At 39.2% G+C, this 18,186-nt stretch overlaps 1 protein-coding gene across 6 annotated transcripts in view; it reads left to right on the top strand.

Moving 5' to 3' along the window:
• RALGPS1 (Ral GEF with PH domain and SH3 binding motif 1) overlaps positions 1–17,793 on the top strand; it is a 75,808-nt gene extending 58,015 nt beyond the window's left edge. For 5 of the 6 annotated variants that reach the window (XM_057401631.1, XM_057401632.1, XM_057401635.1 and 2 more), the window contains 9 exons: positions 7,001–7,127; positions 8,023–8,174; positions 9,372–9,423; positions 9,718–9,798; positions 11,855–11,960; positions 12,773–12,865; positions 13,036–13,141; positions 14,153–14,244; positions 15,021–17,793. In XM_057401631.1, the coding sequence (XP_057257614.1) occupies positions 7,001–7,127; positions 8,023–8,174; positions 9,372–9,423; positions 9,718–9,798; positions 11,855–11,960; positions 12,773–12,865; positions 13,036–13,141; positions 14,153–14,244; positions 15,021–15,050 (839 nt within the window). In that variant the 3' untranslated portion in view covers positions 15,051–17,793. The remainder of the gene's footprint in view (positions 1–7,000; positions 7,128–8,022; positions 8,175–9,371; positions 9,424–9,717; positions 9,799–11,854; positions 11,961–12,772; positions 12,866–13,035; positions 13,142–14,152; positions 14,245–15,020) is intronic. The other variant, XM_057401636.1, reaches the window with a different exon arrangement.
• Positions 17,794–18,186: the final 393 nt, after the last annotated feature.

Below are 18,186 nucleotides of genomic sequence, written 5' to 3'. Positions count from 1 at the left end.
TGTGTGCATAGTGTCTGCTTTTCTTACACTGCACTTAAGGCAGAAATGGAAGAACATGAGTTTTCTTCACAAAACTTTACAACCCATCCAGAAAACTTTGCTCTTTAGTTTCAAACTTGCACTCTTTCCCAATCTCTTCCTCTGTGATACTTTCCCTACAAATTTTTACAACTCCATTGAGTATTTTTGAAAGAAATTAATACCAGACAAACGTGTGGGATTCACATGTTGTTATCAACCACTAAATCCAGCCAGAATTAGTGTGCTGTAGGCTTTTTTTTGATTAACAGACCAAAGCCTCACAAAAACTGTAGAACATTTTGTCAAAGCAAATACAGAGTTTTTGAGAAGAGAATGATCATGCTCGTTTTTTCACTTTATCACTCTCTGTTACTTTCTGTGACTTCCTTACCAAACAAGCCTCTCTAATGTCCTAGTTTACCGATGCTTATTTTAACTATGAGGCTATTAACTCCCTCAGAATGTTAAAAATGTATAAAACTGCCTGAAGATAAGTGGCTTTCCTGCTCTTTGGTTTGTTGGGTTTTTTTTTTTGGAGGGTGGGGGAAATTGTCTCTTTCTTGAGAGCAGTCACCTGAAATAATTTTTGCAAAAATCTGTTTTTTTGATGGTTGGGTAATGTATTTTGTTGAAGCCAAACATGAGCATTTTCTTTGCAGCTATGCTCTCCCAATGGGTATGTCTTCACTGCCAATGTGGATGTCATCCAAGCTCATGCACTACCCTGCAGATCCAGCTGCAAGAAATTCAATTTTAGCTGAAGTGTAAGTCAGGGTTTTGCACATTCCACTGGTGCAGTATCAGTAACACAAATGCTGGCAATTAGAGATTCCATAAATCCATAAAAGGGAAGAAAAAATATAAGTGCATATGCTCATGTAATTGATATTTCTCTTTCTCGTAATGTGTAATGTCTGTCAATAACAACAACGGCTGACGCACATCACTGTTTATTCCCGCACTGCAAACCAGGCTTTTGGAATTAAACTTTAAGTTAGTATATTTTGTTAATCCAAATTTGAACATAAAGCAAAGACTACGTCAAAGGAGATCACACTGGCCTCGGCCAAGCTGTTGTTGTTACAGATTTGAGGATATATACAGAGACAGTAAGGTCTATAAAGGAATATCTTCTGAAAAATTGCCTAGTAAGTGTATTCTGGAGTCTTGTAGACATAAAATAGGTTCTAAAAATTAGAACCTGGCAGTAAAGCGAAGCAAGAGAATACAACATGCTGCAGGTCTCGCTCAATCTCTCATTTTTTGTTCACTTGTTTAAGAACTTTGGGATGGGAGGTCACTTGCACAAGAAGTATCAATTAAGTTTGAGGAAGGAAGGAAATGTCCATGCCATGGCTTTTTTGGATTACTAAATAAAGAAGTTTGTTATTAGACTTCTTTAAGCTGCTTGTTTAAAAAAGCAAACCTGCACATTTCACCTGATAATCCACTAAAGGCTTTAATAAAGGAAAGACCATTGAGAAGTAGAAGGGAATGGAGGAAACATAACAAGCTGTAGCTGGCTGAGTGGAAGATAGAAATTAAATGGAGAATGATTTGAAGAAAAATGTAAACAGCAGGATGTTCTTTACACACAAGTAGAAGGCACTTGGAAAAATTGTGGTTCATCTGGGCTGTCAGTGAAAGAAAAACAGAGCAGGAAAGGACAGTGCAGCAAAGCCAGACAGATTCTGAAATCTACTGAATGTTTTCCTAGATTTAATGTACTCTTCTCAGATGCAGAACTGAAAAGAGAATGAGGATTTATGGAAGGTTAAAAATACAAAGTCCAAAATGAAACAGTGAATTAATCTCTTTCTTCTTATGGTATTTCTAGAATTAGAAATTCTTGATTGCCAAAGTAGACAGACTGGTATTCTATAGTATTCTAGTATTCTATACCAAGGATTGTCCTTGGGTAAAAAGCAATAATGCATTGCAAAATAAGGTTTCCAAATTGCTTTTTATAAATGTATCTATACCTTTTGCTGTTACGTAGCGTAGAGGTGGAGGTTAGAATAGGACGCTTAATTACAGCAATGGGGTCATGTGGCAGAAACACAAACCCTATTTACGTTCCCCTACCTCCCTGGGCAGGGTATGGGAAATAGTTCATGGTCCTTTTGAAACAAACAAAAAATAATTAATTAAATAAGAATACTTTCACTGAATAACCAAAATCATGGTCCTGACCCCTGCAGCAAAAGGCTTTTGCATACTGCTTCCAAAGAGAGCAGGCAGGCTCCAGTTTTGCTGAGTAAAACTCACCTTTCTTTTCTTTTCTTGAGGGGAGTAGGGGGTTGACTTCTGGAGGACTTGGGGGAGCATGGGGGGGGTGCAGCCAAAGACTGATTCTTGTTCTTAAGTTTGCCCTTGTCTGAGAAGCATCCAGAACAAATATGTGCTTGCATTTTGTATGCATTCATAGGCTTTAGTTGAATTGTAAAGCAGTACTCTAAACATTAAACTATGCTTTTACAATAGCCATCATTCCAGATTTATTTGTTTTGCATCATTCTTGATTCTGTGCACAAAATTCTTGGTAAGTTCTTTATTGTGTGTTTTGTAAGTAGGCCTTTCTGTTTGAAAGATTTAATTATCACCCACTGACTTTGGTTACAATGGCAACAGAACAGTAAAACTTTACAGCGAAGATTTAACTGGAGAGTCTGTGGCTTGGAATGCCTTTATTAAGTTTTAGAAACAGAGCTGGTAAGCATCAGCCTTACTTCTTAGCTGCTCACCAAAAAGTGGTAAAAACTTGAGACTGTTTTACCTTCTTGAAAAATCACTCTGTGTTTCAGCATATAATATGCATCTCGTGCTCAGTTTTTTCTTTGGGTGCCTTGTATTGGTTTATTGATAGGTTTTAGTGGAGAAAAATTGTGAACTGTAACTCCTTCACCCTGTTGCTTTTTATAAAAGCTCTGGAGACTGTAAATGTTCACATGTTCTACTGGAGGATTGCAAAAGTAACATTCATTTATAACATTTGAAGGATTATTCATGGAAAAATTATGCAAAGGAAAAAACAGTGAGATCCTTTGGGATATGTGTAAACTTTTCCAAATGTTCCTGCCACAGATCTCTGAACAGCACTCAGCTCACTCTGATGAAGTTGTCTCACGTTCCCTAATGCAAACAAATCTTTAATAATGTTTTAATATTTTTATACATTATTTTTGTGCATGTCAGCATAGTCTTGAAAATGATGCTGAGAAATAATGAAAACCAAACTAACCCTTGTTCATGCCAGCTGACTGGAAAATCCTGCTAAGAGTGCTTTGTCTCCATGAAAGGCAAAATAACAGAATAGCAATCATGGTAACAGTATGCACTAGGAGTGGAGCCAGGAGAGTAAAGAGGAGAGTTAGCAGTAGCAGATGACTTCACTTATTGGAAAAAAAGGGGCAAAATAACTCAATCTCAAATGAATTTAAATATTGGAATTTTGTTATCAGCGGTATCAAGCATAGCTTCCCCAGCTAATTGCTCAGCAGTCTGGTATGTCCATAAGTATCTCACCACTTACCCTCTTTGGCATCCTTCTTGGCACAGGCTCTCTTATCTCTTACCCCTTTACAGAAATTAGGTCATCTCCCCTGAGCCCCATAACTCATGCTGACACCCTCTGCACCCTGGGCTTCTTGCTGAACTGAGTGTGCCCTGCAGCACAGGTCCTGTCTAATGAGAGCTCTGAACTTCACAGTTCTTCATAGACATCTGACAGCAGTGCAGATGCAAAGACTTTGTAAAGGTTCTAAGCTCAGATTCCTTTTCCCTTACTACAGGCTTAACAGAGCAAACTAGCACAGGGTTAACAGAGGCAAGCTGTACATGTTCCCTTCTCTTGCCTTGGAGATGTGGAAGATACTGAACTACATACAAAATGGCTACTCCAGACAGAGTAATACCAGCATCGCTGATATTTCTGTCTTATCCCACAAAGCATTCTGTTTCCTGCTGTTATCTTCATTAAAGACACATAACTAGGAATTAGAATAAGTCCGTTACCTTCTTTCACAGGACTGATGTACAATTAGTTGACTACAGTAGGACTGATGTACAAGTAATTGTAATCATGATGTATCACAAGGGTGCCATGCTGGAACTGTTGGCTTAAGTTGTAAGGCTCCAATACTTATTTCCACAAATTCTGTCAGCCTTGACATGTGTCACCTTAGCCAGGCAGAATTTTAACCTGAAGTCTGAATCTGTAGTCTTACTTTCTGAGATACACAGATATGCTTTTATTGGTAGACATCAAATTAATTGAACAGCCCTACTGCTTTCAGCTCTGTGACTCTCCATGGTGACAAACCTTTAAACTATTATGTATTAGAAAATTTAACAGTTATTTTTACATGTGGCATGTCTGCGTGAAAAAGCACTGCACCATACTGGTACTCATTTAGGGCTGTGCCTTGAGATTGCTACTCTTTCACAGGCTGTACTTTCAACAGTCTGTTAAACATAATGTTTCAGTAGCTCTCTGTGAACTATGTCATCCACTTAGAAGAACTTAATATAAATCAGGATTTAATACTGGCACCAGAGAGACAGAGCTGAATGACACAACAGGAAGCAATAGAAAACTGAACAAATCTTGCCGCCAAATTAAGGGACAAGCAGTGATTTAATGTGTTGCAAGGTGTGATGGTAACTTTGAAGTGGCCACATTAACACTGAAGTTTATGCTGAGTTTCAGACTAAACTCTTGCTGATACATGCTCATAATTTTCAGGAAAACTCTGTTTCAGCTGCCACTATCTTCATCCTGGGTCTCAGTTCCAATATATTTTAAGCTTCTTAGCAGGTAGTAAACACCTCAGTAGTCCTAAGTATTTTACTGTTCACAAGTTGAAAAATACCTGATGGAAAGGCACTACTTTTTATATTCTAACTTGTGCTTTGCCTCCACAGCAGAAGAGGAAGGTGAACCCTATTTTCTCTTGAGAAAAAGCTTCCAGTATTGTCTTACAGCCCACATCCAACAAAATTTCAGGGTTTGAAAATGAAGCAGAGAACTGTACTCAGTCCTCTTCCCAACTGCCAGGCGTATGGTTCTGGTTGAGTCTCTGGACCAAGTAATGCTTTTAAACTGCGTTTGGCCTTTAAGCAGAAGACCTTCTCCACAGCCACATATTCCAGTGACTCATGCTACTGCTGTCATGTTTCACAAATTCTCAACTGTGTGATGGAAGCAAAGACAGGCAGGCAAAAATGCTGTCCTGTATAAGATGTGATATAGGAATAAGGTAGAAAACAGGATTACAAACTATTGTTCTCCCACTAAATTGATGATCTTATGTATGATATTACTGAAGGTTCCTCTAATGAACCCATTTTCCCTCTCTGTTGCTAGAAGCATTTTACTCTTTCTGCTTGTCTTGAGGCTCCTTTCATTGTTAATTAAACAGCACAATGAATGATTTGCTCAAATCTGCAGAACACTGTGTGGATGAGATTCTTCTCCTTCCTGCTAGGGAAAAACCTTTGCAGTTCTTCATAGTAATGACCCAGTTCATAGTGGAATTCCTGAGTCTAGGCTGTAGGGAAATAAAAAATAGAAGTAATGTGGAATTGAGTCCAGTGTTTCATGCAACTTGATCTAAGTTTGTATTATTTTTTGCCTCTTATTAGGGCAAACTCATTACTGGTTCTTCCATTTCTTTTTATGTCTCATGAATCCTCAGTTCAAGGCAGAAGAAATAGACTAATAACTTCTGTGCTTGGGGAGAGATGGTATGGCCTATATAACAGATAGAATTAGAGAGTATCTCCAGTTGGAAGGAACCCATAAGGATCATCAAATCCAACTCCCTGCTTCTTGCAGGACTACCTAAAACTAAATTCTGTTACTAAGAGTGTTGTCCAGATGCTCCTTATGCTCTGACATACTTTGTGCTGTGACCACTTCCCTGGGGAGCCTGTTCCAGTGACCAACCACCGTCTCAGAACCAGGTGGCCTGATTTGAGGCCAGACGTTTCGTAAGGATTTTGATGATGGTTGTATGTGGTTTTTCAGATCACAAAGTTCCTGTCTGTGTTGACCTCTTAATGGGTGGTTTTAGGTTAGAGGCCAGAAGCTGACTAAGCTGAGGTCACTGGAGCCTCCAAGACGCGGTTCCTGTAACACAGGGGGAAATCTGTTTTGCTGCTACCTGAGCTGTACCAAGTCTGGAGACAGATATGGGGCAAATGGCCAGTTCATGACCGTTATTCCCACTTCTTTCACAGCACTAATGCCACAACTAAATGTTTAAAAGTGAAGTCTCAGCTGTTTATTGTGAAGCTAAGAATAGCCTTGCATTCACCGAGGATGATAGGCCATGTTGTTCTTCACTGTACTGCAACATTCACTGCCAGCCTTTTGCAAACAGCGTCAAGGAACTGGAACAGGGAACAGCTTGTCCGTGTTTTCCGTGAGGCCTCATAAAGTCTGTAAAATGAGAGGAAGAATAATTGCAGTGAGACATCTCTAGAGCTCAGAGATGATTGAGAAGTAATGCATCTGTCTGGCCATTAGATACATGAAAAGCCCCTGCTTTCTCTTACATGCTCAAGCTGTGAGTCAGTATGAGCAGATTGTTTACAGTTTATTCACAACATGGAGTTGTGAACAAAATTCAAAACATGTGTGAGCATTCCTGCTCACACCCGAAGTACAAACTGACTTTATGGCTCTGCATATTACATTTTGGCACATCCAGCTGTTGTAAGGGTGCCAAGACTTTTTGTAGGAGTTCATTGTTAAAAGTATGTGCAAAGCTGTTTTAAAAATTACTTCCAGAGAACTCAAGATTATAGAGATGAATTCATACGAGAAATGGATGGTGTAACCCTAATGCGCAAGAACCAGTTCAGAAATGGTGCCTTCTGGTTATCTGTAACAATTCATTTTAATCAGTAGCTGAACACACCAGCCCATGAGATTTCTGGGGTTTGCATCTGTTCAGTGTTAAATGGCGTCTTCTAGGTCCATCTGATGTGTTGGCAATTATGAAATTCGGCAGGAGACCCACATGTCCTGATGCTTCAGTGTCAGCAAGTCTACCTACACCTCCTGTACCAAGGCACAGGAAGAGCCACAGCCTGGGAAACAAGTGGGTACTCTGGGCTGGCTCATGCTCAGGCCATTGCATGCATCATAAGGGTTTAAGCTAGCAGCAGTGTTTGAGAACACTCTGGTATTTGTCTCTTCCATTTCATGTATTTCAAGAGTGCTTCAGGCTTTTCTGTGTATTCTCTAGGTTTTCTCTTGACACTTTGTTATTTTTACTGACTATTCTCTGCTAGTGCCAGACATAGGCAGTACTTGAAAGCTGTGTATCCACTTTGTCTGTGGATCCCTGGTGTGCATAACTGCTTGGGTTTTTTCTTTTGTTCAAACATCTGGCTAATACATCTAGGGAATCCTACTAGCTCCTTCGCACACTTCTTCAGGGAAGTTGTGACCTTTTGTACTGTTTTACCTGGGTAATCTGGATTAGAAACATTTTTCTCTACCATGTACCCAGCTCAGCAAGAGCACTGCCTCCCCAGTTAAGGTTTCTGCATCTACCAAATTTCATAATTAATGGGTTAGGGAAAAAGAAGTTCCTGTGACTTGTCCAAGGTCACAGAGTGTTGATGTGTTAGCTCAGCTTAGTGTGAAAGACCACTAAACAGTGGCTTATCTGGGGTCTGCTTTTTCCTGGTTTTCTACCTTTGCCCTCACCCAGGGTGTTCAGGTTTTATATGGAGAGGAGTCAAAAGACTTAAAATTTCCCCATATGCAGAGATTTCATAATTGTTACTTACAAAGACCACTAAAATCTGAAACTTGTTACGGTGGTCAAGGAGCAGATGTACAGCAGAGAAGTTTGAGCGGTGCGTTTAATTGCCTGCTACTTCATAGCCTGTTGATAGGGCACAGTCTGAGTGGAAATATCAGGATCCAAGAGCTGCTATTAGATGACATAAGAGGGGTTTTGAATTTTTCTCTTTCCAATTTTCCAGCATGATGTGTCAGTTCAGTGTAGTGGAGAGCAAAAGCGCCACCTTCCCGACGGAGAAGCCGCGGCACCTCCTGGATGACAGCGTCCTGGAGTCCCACAGCCCAGCCCGCGGCCACGCACCCAACTCGCATTTCACCAACGGCCTGTCCATAGGTAGGGTCTGGGGGGGACTGACATTCCTGCTTTTCTGTCCCAGAGATCTGGAAACTCAGAGAGATATTAGGCAATTAGGAATATCATTAGCTCCTGTGCAAAGACTGATCCCTTTCATGAAAGAAAGTAGATCAGGACACCTATGCAAAGAGACATGAAGGAAGATTTTCTTTGTGTATGCTCTGTATCTGACACAGTGTTTGTCAGCTTTCAGCGGGGGGGGGGGGGGGGAAGGGCTACTGAAAAGTGGATTTAGATTTTGAGTGCTCCCTTTTTACAAAGAAACATTTAACAGTAGGTTTTAGAATATTGGAGAACAGTTCAGCTGTGCTGAGACTTCAAAAGAAACAGAAAAGGAACTTGTGAAAGAGGATGATGACAATTATGTTATGGTATTATGATTAATAAAATAATAATAAAAATCAAAGTGATCAAGAATCTAAGTTCTAAAGAGAAAGGCACCTTTTAAGTGGCCTGGGCTCTTTCTGGAATAGGAAATAGACTCTGAAGGATAGCAGGTAACTTGATGAAGAAGAGGTTGGCACAGATGATCTTTGAACTTCTGAAAACACGAGCACAGCTCACTGTTACACTGAGCATTAGAAGATCAGTCCTGGGCAAATTAAAACTGTGAGCTGAATAGCTGTGCCAGGGAAGGAGGGACAAATTGGTCGTATGCTTGGAGGAGAAATAGGAACTGTTGTTGTGAGTACAATCATGCTGATTTGTTACAGCTTTTAGCAGCAACATAGGGCTGGCAACTTGTCTGTTACAGGTGTGCTTGCTTGTTGCACAATGATATCATGTCTGATAACTTTAATTGCCTTAACAGATGTGGTAGAAATATTGTCCTATAAAGTAAGTGGATTTTTTGTTCCTGAAGTGCTCAGCTGTTGAAGGAAAAGCAGTGTAATGAAAATTAAAGTAACATGTAGATGTCTGATGTTTAAACACAGCAGTAACAGTTTGTTCATCAGTGAGGTACTGTATTCTCATTATAGTTGGGAAGGCTCATGTAAGCCTCTTCAATTTTAGATTTTACCACAAACTCCAAAGACATCAACTTTGAAATGTGATTTGAGTAAGCAGTTTCCATGGTACTAGATACAAAGATTATTCTGGTGATGCACATACATTGGCTTTTTATTTTCCCTTGAGTGATTGTCTTACTCCTTCTCTTTACTACTCTTTTTCTAGATAGCAGTGAAAGCTCAGAATTCAGCGAGGAGCTGCCGTCAGGGCTTGAAAGGTGAGTCAGTCTTCATGTACACTCAGCACTCCACAAACTTAGCTAAGAAATTCATAAATGATCCCTAACATAGGTAAGCCCTAAATCAGTAGTTACTTATTACCAAATCATTGATTAGTTAGGGGCAAAAATACCCACCAAATTTTTCGATTTAAAGCACTGTAAAGTTACTGTGTTTTCCTTCCCATGGACCTGAAAAGATTGGGAACTCTCTTTGTCACATTTACCAAACCCCTGAACTGTTGAAGTCTCAGACTAGAATTTTCCTCATCAGATATTTGCATTCACAAACAGGGGTCGTTTATATGCCACGCTGGGGCCTAACTGGAGGGTACCGATGCGGAATTCTCCTAGGAGTCGAAGCTGTGTCTACAGGTACAGTTCAGGGTCTACCTCGCTTAGTGGATGGTGCTAAACTTCCACTTGGGTCTCTACGCTTTTCTAGCGTAATGTATTTTGTGTCCAAAAGTATCCTTGTATGACCATATCAATTCATGGGAGTCCTCATCTCCTATTAATGCTGAAGCAAGGGAATGGCCCATTCAGATGAAATTGAGTTTAGTTGTTGGTTTAACCAGTTATGTTTGGCTTCTGTATTGCAGAAAACTCACGTTTACTTCGGGGTTTGTGACATTACAGGAGTAGGTTTGTCATAAAGGCCATCTTTACCTCCTGTGACAAATAATGATGTTAGAAGGATACCTTCTTGATCCTTTCTCACAATTTATTTCCTGCTTTGCAGGACAGCTACCCATAACATCTGTTTGTGTCAGAGAGCTATAGTATGATGTGTTGATTTTGTACAATAAAGAGGTGTTACCTTGGACCCCAAGTAAGAGAGTGCATATGCAATGCCATATGTAGCAGGCACTCCCAGTGTTGCTTGTCACCGAGACATGGACGTTTCAGAAACAGATAATCCATTTACAAGCCAAAGAGAGGTGACATGGAAAACTCTATATAGTTAGAGGGATAAGAATCATTTGTTGTATCCATATGTGACCTGGACTTCATAAATCCTGCGGTAGTGGGAAGTGAAGAAGTATATATGAACAGTAAAGAAAACAGGCCCCTTAAACAGTATTGTGGAAATAGTGAGATTTAGTTGGGAGTTTAAATCCAGCCAGTTTTTATTTTGTATAAATCAGTTTGCTTCAGCTGTTGTAGAATTGTTGATATAATGTGTAAATGTAAGTACAGTCATTTTGCTTGAGCTAGCAACATCTGGTAGCAGCACGAGTTAGAAGTTAGTAATAAAAGTGCATACATTATAAGTAAGTAAAGGAATACATTTTGGAACAGTATTTCTTCTATTACACCTGCTTCTAGAAAATACTCGCCGTGCCCAAGGTAGATTTGTTTCATAAAGGTATACAAGCTAGAAATATAAAATGTAGGAGGACAAAAATGTGAAAAGCCTATTAAAACCACAAGGAAGGATTGCTCCCTAAAATACATTTCTGATGTTTATCCACCATCAGGTAATTCACATGCTTGCATTCATTCTTCCTTTTCTGGAATCTTCTACTGCTTTTATTAGAAGACTGGAACTGGCAAGATACACATCAGCACAGACAAGGCAATTCCATTTAATCCAAGGAGATGCACTTGCTAGTGGTGTTGCTATGTGTATCGCTTTCACCAGCGCGTGTTTATATGAGACGATCATACTTGTTCACAGACAGAACAGTGTTCCTTTCACAACTGAATGGTAGATTGTACACATGTCCTTTCCCTTGTATTCGTTATTAGACATTAGAATAATTAGAATTAGGTGGCCGTGGTAAACTTCACTGGCCCTCATATCAGGGCTGTGATCACTTGGCAATGAAAAGAGATTAGCAGCAGCTAATTCTAGCAGATCAACACCTGCCAGTCAGTCTTTGGTTGTTACCTTCTCAATGGCTGTTTACATCTCTAACTTAGCCTGTGCTTGGGTTCTTTCAGCTGTAGCACTTCCTCACTGTGGTATGTGGGGAAGCTCTGTGTTTATCCTGGAAAAGCAAAAAATACTTTAATCACAATAAATTATTTGGCAGTTTTACATAGTTTTTGCAGCTTTCTTCCAGTTAGCCAAGGTAGTTTTCTACATTCTTTTTTGGTAGCTAAAGTTTATTTTAAGTTAAAATTACATTTGTGAGCACTCTTATTGAAAAATTGTAAGCAATAAATTTCCAGAAATCCAGATAATTGCTATAATTTGCTGGAATAAAATAGAAAATTTCCTGTTTTCCCTTTGATGACTTGCTGTTTTTCAAAGATCCTTGTTTCTACTTGATATCTGGGTCTGGAAAATATATAGAGTTAAGCATCAGGTAAACAATATAGGTAAGGCAATGCAGGAAAAATGTATTTAGAGCTAAATTATATTGCCTGCTTCTTGTCCTTACTTGTCTGAACAAATACATATGGCAGTGTTTTGTCTCTCCAGCCCAACAGGGGCCTGCAGCTGCACATTAGGTAGTTCCCTAGGAGTCATTACCATGGAAGGGCCATTAAGAAGAAAAACATTGCTCAAAGAAGGCAAGAAACCTACTGTAAGTAATTCTAACTTTTTCTGTGATTCTAATTCAGTAGTGGTTGTTTTAATTTCCAGATTAAACCTGCAGTTTGACACCACACAAAATGATGCTCTTTGTTATTATCAATTATAAAATCATTTTCTGTTCAAAGTTTTAGCTAGGTTAAAACAATGTTGGAACCTTTGATGTCATTTGTTCTACAGCAACTTTCCTTCTCCCTGCATTTGCAAGTAATGTCTTGAGTTGTGACAGCAGAGCAAGAGTAAAGCCACTTTATAAATCAGTATGCATTCCTGTGAGGGCTGAAATTTAGTATGGTGGTAAAATGGAAGTGCTGCAGGGCATCTACCCATAGCACCAAAGTCATGGTAATTCGCACTTAACATAAATTCACAGGTTTCACATGGTTCTAGTACTGTTCATTTGGAAATGTCTTTGTTTTCTGTAGAGTTCATTGATATTTTCTATCTGCAACCCTAGTGCTGAGTGCCAAAAGGTTTGGAGAATTGCAGAGATGTCATCTCAGTAATTTTTAACGATCAAATGCAGAAGTCTTAAGATGTGGCCAGTAGAAGGCAGCACACTATTTTGCTGTGAAGCAGTCCTGGTATTTTTAGGAGATACCTGAGTAAAATGGATTGTATTCACAGCCAGCCACCCAAATGTAGGTAGCTGGGCTGATTTGCACCAGGAGACATTTTTTTATCTAACTCTCCATCCTTGCTTCTGAAATTAATTTTGGTGGCACTTGGACTTGCTTGTGAGTAGACTTTTGAAATGTTAGAGATATGCCGAGTTTTTCCTCATTTTTTTCATTTCTGATTCAGCTCTCCTCATGGACGAGATACTGGGTTATGCTTTCAGGAACAACTCTTCTGTACTTTGGAGCAAAATCTTTAAGAGGCACTGAAAGAAAACATGTAAGCTTTAAATTTATTCTAAACCCAAAAATTGCATATTCATAAGCCGACCTGGATGGGTGGTTGAAGCGTACTTGCTGTTCCAGGCTAAGCCATATGTCTGCACAACTTTTACAGTCAAAAGTTTATCACTACTGCCTCAGCTGTGATTGACTTGTCTTCTCTTCCAGTATAAGTCTACACCTGGTAAAAAAGTCTCCATAGTGGGCTGGATGGTGACACTTCCCGACGACCCTGAGCATCCTGATATTTTCCAGCTAAATAATCCTGACAGAGGTAGGCCTTGCAGGATTGATGTTGTCTGCGGTATGTTTCTGTGACAGAAAGTAGACTGATCTGTTAATGAGCTTGCAGGTTACAGAACTTGCAGTGGCAAGTTAAAAAGACTGAGGAGGGAGTTTTTCAATACGGAATTTTCAAGGGAGGGTACAAATGAAATTGAACATATTTCTACACTATGCTGTTGTGCTCCTGTGGCGCCTACAGAGGTGTTGCTGTATCTTAACAGTTACAGTTTTAGAGAAATTGCCCAACCAATATGAGATTGCTGCATGTCCATGTGCCCACTTACCCTGTTGTCTGTTTCTGCATAGCTTTCTTAAAATCGGTCAATACCAAAATTTGACTTACACTGAGGCCAATTAAAATACCATGAAAAGTCTCCAAACATTAAACCATTTATTAAAAAAAAAGCCTTTGAAGTAATTATTACTTCTTAATAAATAATTTTGAAGTGCCATAACTCTACCAACTTTATTAAACTTCAGAAATTCAAAAGACCTGAAAGCCCTTGGAGTTATTCTGAGGGTTCCTTAACTTTTCACATTGTCAGCTTTGGTGCTGACCATGGATTTGTATCTACTGTACAAAGTGCATCTTCTGGGTGTTGATTAAAATGCACAAAGTGTTTGATTGTATTCACAAAATAACCAGGCATAGAGGAAACTCGCCATAGGACTTCGACGAAAACTATGTTCAGAGATATCAGGAACATTCAAAACAAGTTTGGCAGTAACCACAACAGTCAATGAGAAGAAAGCCAGGAGTAAATTAGATATGACCTAAGTCTGTATTTGGCCTCTCTGCCTATGCACTCCTCTTTGCTTTGCAGGCCACACATGTTCTCCTACTCCTCTGCTCAGGGACTGTTGGATAACATGCCTCACGTTGGCTGTAATATATGAGCAAATTAGTTTATTAGTTTACTTCAGGACTTTGGCTCCTGCATAGAAATTAGAATCCCTTCAAAACTCCATGTAGAGCCTTTGATTTTCTGTTGTTTTGTAGGCAATGTTTACAAGTTCCAGACTGGTTCAAGGTTTCATGCAATATTATGGCATAAGCATTTGGATGATGCATGTAAAAGCCACAAGCCTCAGGTAATGTTTTAAAACTTATTTCTACCAACTTTTGTCATATTTTCCAGAAAATCCTTACTAGAAAAGATGCCTCTTTTCAGTCTGTGTGCACACACTGTCCTGTGGGGACAGACAGAATTCCTCATTTTGCATATTGGTCCAGTTTTTCAGTAGGAGGAATTAAAATATCTAAAACTACGTAATTCTCACCAAATCGGGAATTCTGCAGGTCTAGCTATAGGTTTGATTACCTAAACAGCATGTAACATCTACAGTTAACTGCTTCAAGTGAGGTTGAAGCTCTACTTCAGAAGGGACTTTCTCATGGACAAAGAAAGCGTGCTAGCATTCACTGCAGTGCCTGGGTCTGTAAGTGCCATTGAAGAGAGTGCCCTATAGAACACCATGTTTGTTCTTTATATAGCAGCCTCATTCTTCTCTTGAGGAAAATGTTCATTCTTAAAAGGATTTCCAAACGTTTATATTACTAGGGTGCTGATCCATGTAGAACCTAAAACAGGACGCAGCTCAAGAAACATCTTAAAACACACACACACATCCCTCACACACATACTGCTGATTTCCTAGAATACTTCTGTCGGATTTGGTCCATGAATAGAAAAATCATTTGAGTCTTCATCTTTCAGTTGTGGGGTTAGCCCTCTTTTGGGCCTGCTGTGCACTGATTACATTTTTCACATTGGGTAAGAAATGATTGGCCAACTTTATTTTGTAACCTTAAGGTTTCCCAAGCCTCAGGAGCATTATACTGCTGAATAATTCGCATTCTTTTTCAGGTACCTCTTAATCTAATGTCATTTGAATAATTTGCTCTCCTACCTGGTGCGACTTCAAGTGCCAAACTGAAGAAACGGGCTGTTGTTCTCTAAGGAGGAAGAGGAGAATGGTTTTCCTGACATGAGCCAGCCACAAATATTACAGCACTTTCCTATGTAACTTGAAAGTGATTCTGAGACAGCTTTTAAAAGCAGAAAGTGAATGTTGTCCTTAGGACCTGATACAGTCTCATGCACTGAGTGAAAGCTGACAAGTTAGATGGACAGAAGATTAATCCTGACTCCTGCAGGATGCTAGAGCCCTCAACATCTTGTGGTCAGAGACTGCCATGAACTGATGTCTGACCACAAACTGAACATATGTCTTCTGCCTATTCTTTTTTAAACAGTTCTTTTTATTGTTAAGCTGCTTTGTGTGACTGAAAAATATTTGGCCCATGTTGGGTTTCAATTCTTTCTAATGCACAGAATGATTGACAGTGTTAACTTGCTGTAAAGTGTCAATTAGAATAGAAAATGGTGGAACAACGTTTTTATAATCTAAGTGCACTGAGCTGCTTGGCAATGTGGCTGCCTCAGATTTTGTATCAAATCTCTGGACAATTCTGCTGTTCACATTTGAGCTATTTGGGAAAACATGTATTTTGGCACAGGACAGTTGGTTTTCTTTCCATTCAGTTATGTTACTCAGGAATGCCCTGACAGTGGATTTAAGGCAGTTTAAATTTGTTATGCTGCAGGTGGTTTTTCATTCTCTTCCTAGTGGCATAGCTGCTTACAAGTTTGGGGTTTTTTCTTCAGTCTGAATGTTGTTCATCTTAAGCCCCTTGGTACAGGGAAGCAGGTAATGAGATGTTATGTATCACATGGCCATGGCTTCTCAGAATGATTCCATATCATCGTTTCTGTTCTGTCTTTCTGTGGATGACTCGGCTCCACTCAATTCCAGTACATGATGCACCTTTATGACATATAGTACTGGCACATGGTACTGCTATTACAAAATCAGGATGGCAATAAAAGGTAGGGAAAACTAACAGAAGCCCCCAAACCAGTGTCCAGAGAACAAAACAGAACAAAATACACCAAAAAAAACCACAAACCCATCAAAAAAGAATGTACCTGAGCCGCCTTCTCTGAAAGAAGTGTCTGCATCTGTAGCTGTATCTCTGCTGTGCCCTGGCACTCCTATGGTCAGAGTTTTTCTCTGTTCCCATGCTAAGTTGAGCACTTTTTCAGTTTGAAACTCTTGGGCCATAAAGCATCAGTATCCAGACTTCATCACTCACCAGAAAACCTCTTTTGAGTTTCCTGAGGTTGCACAGAGGAGAAATTTGCAAGCCAACCTCTAGCTTACAAACCATAAAAATATGGAAGTCAGTTTAATTGAGCAGAGCCTCTGTTAGAACAAGCTCCCTGGCACTGGGGGTATTTATTCCATGGACTGGAATGATTTTCTAAATTTTGGTTTTGGAACTTCTCTAACAACAACAAAACAAACTGTATTTTTAAATGTAGGGCAGCTTTAACTTTTGTGGTATTTTAAGTGTCCATGTTGCAATCCTGAGAATGAAGCCTAATACATACCAGCTTTTCAAGAAAACGAGTTCCTGACAACTGCATTTCGATCCTGGGACATGTCGAAGTATATGTAAAGCTGACAGAGTTTCTTTGATAGCTCAGGATTTGTGTGAAGAGTGGTAATGCAAAATATATTCATACTTTTTTCTCCTTTTTTTGCTAGATTAAGACAACTTTGAACTAGGAAAAAACATCGATATCTGCAGGCACAGAGGGTCTATTGCCATTAGAGACAGTGTAGAAGCTTTTGAATGTGGTAAAATCCTGTCACCAGTAAATTACTTCATACTTTTAGACTGTGATACAATATTATTCTGCACCTGTGGACTTTTGTGATTAGTTACCAGTGAGGTTATTCATGAGGATGCAAATAATAAGTGAACTGTCATTTTAGTGAATGTGCCTCCTATGACCATGTGTATTGTGTGTTACTAGCATTAGGGCTTGAACCATGTGCAGAACAGTGACCAAAATGATGACACACTGCCTAAAACACAACTGGTTAAGGTAAGAGGGTTTTCTTTAAAGTTACTTTATTAGTAGCCCTTTCCTCTTAAAGGATAGCCACCCGATCTGTCTTAGATATAAGCTAAATTTGAAGGAAGCATGTAAATACTCATTTCTAATGTGATGTAGTGGAAGTGAACACCAATGAGGACTTGACACGTTTTCTGGCATCTTGCAAATGAGATAAACTAATGGATGCTGTAACAACTTTCAGTTATGTTTAACAAGTCTTTCTTGGAAAGAAGAATAGCTGCTGACTGATTCAGTAGCAATAAATGAGCCTGTAAACACTCAGAATTTAATTGCTTCTAGAATTTAAGGGTCTCTAAAGTGTTACATGTTATTCTGTGTACAAGAGGTAGAGTGTGCTAGCATTCAAAACCACACTTTTACTCAAAATCACAAGCCGTACATAGAGCCTGTTGGAGAAGTTACAAAAAGGTCCATTTGCAATTGGTTGTAAAACAAATTCCCAGCTAGAAAGGAGGCATCTTTGCCAGAAGCCACCATGGGCCCCAGAAGTGTGTGGCATGAATGAAAGGCAGTATTTATGAATGATTCTTATACCCAGTCATCTGTCACTGACAGAAGCTGGACCTGTGGAGAAATTAAAATCTTCAATCCTGCTCAAGCCTCAAACGCAAATCCTACTCAAAACCTTGGAATTTGGAGATATGTCCAAAAACCCCCCTTTAACTCCATCACACTATTATTTGAATGTAAAAATGTTGTATAGAATAAAGATGAACATAGCAGTTAATAGTTTTACACAATAGTCAGGTAAACATCTTTTCAGTATAGCACAACTGTGAAATTGCTGCACAATATGACAAAAAAATCAGCATTATGGCAGTATAAGGATATTACTTAAATACCTTAAAAACAATTTTAAGTGGGTTTTTGAGTATTAAGCAGTTTGTAGCTGCTGATTTGAGTTTTTATGCTGTCATTTGGTACTATTTGCTCTCATCTGGTACTTTTAATGTGAATTAAAAGCTGCTATTGAAATTATTACATATTAGTCCTGATTGATACAGCATTTTCACAAAAATATCACAGACCGTACAAGTTCTCATGC

Source organism: Pezoporus wallicus, unplaced genomic scaffold (genome assembly GCF_028554395.1).
Source record: "Pezoporus wallicus isolate ANWC-B61680 ecotype Strahan unplaced genomic scaffold, APGP_CSIRO_Pwel_v1 contig_8013, whole genome shotgun sequence".
Taxonomy (NCBI): Eukaryota; Metazoa; Chordata; class Aves; order Psittaciformes; family Psittacidae; genus Pezoporus; species Pezoporus wallicus.
The sequence above is the reverse complement of the archived record's forward strand: the minus strand, read 5'-3'. Positions and strand labels throughout refer to the sequence as shown.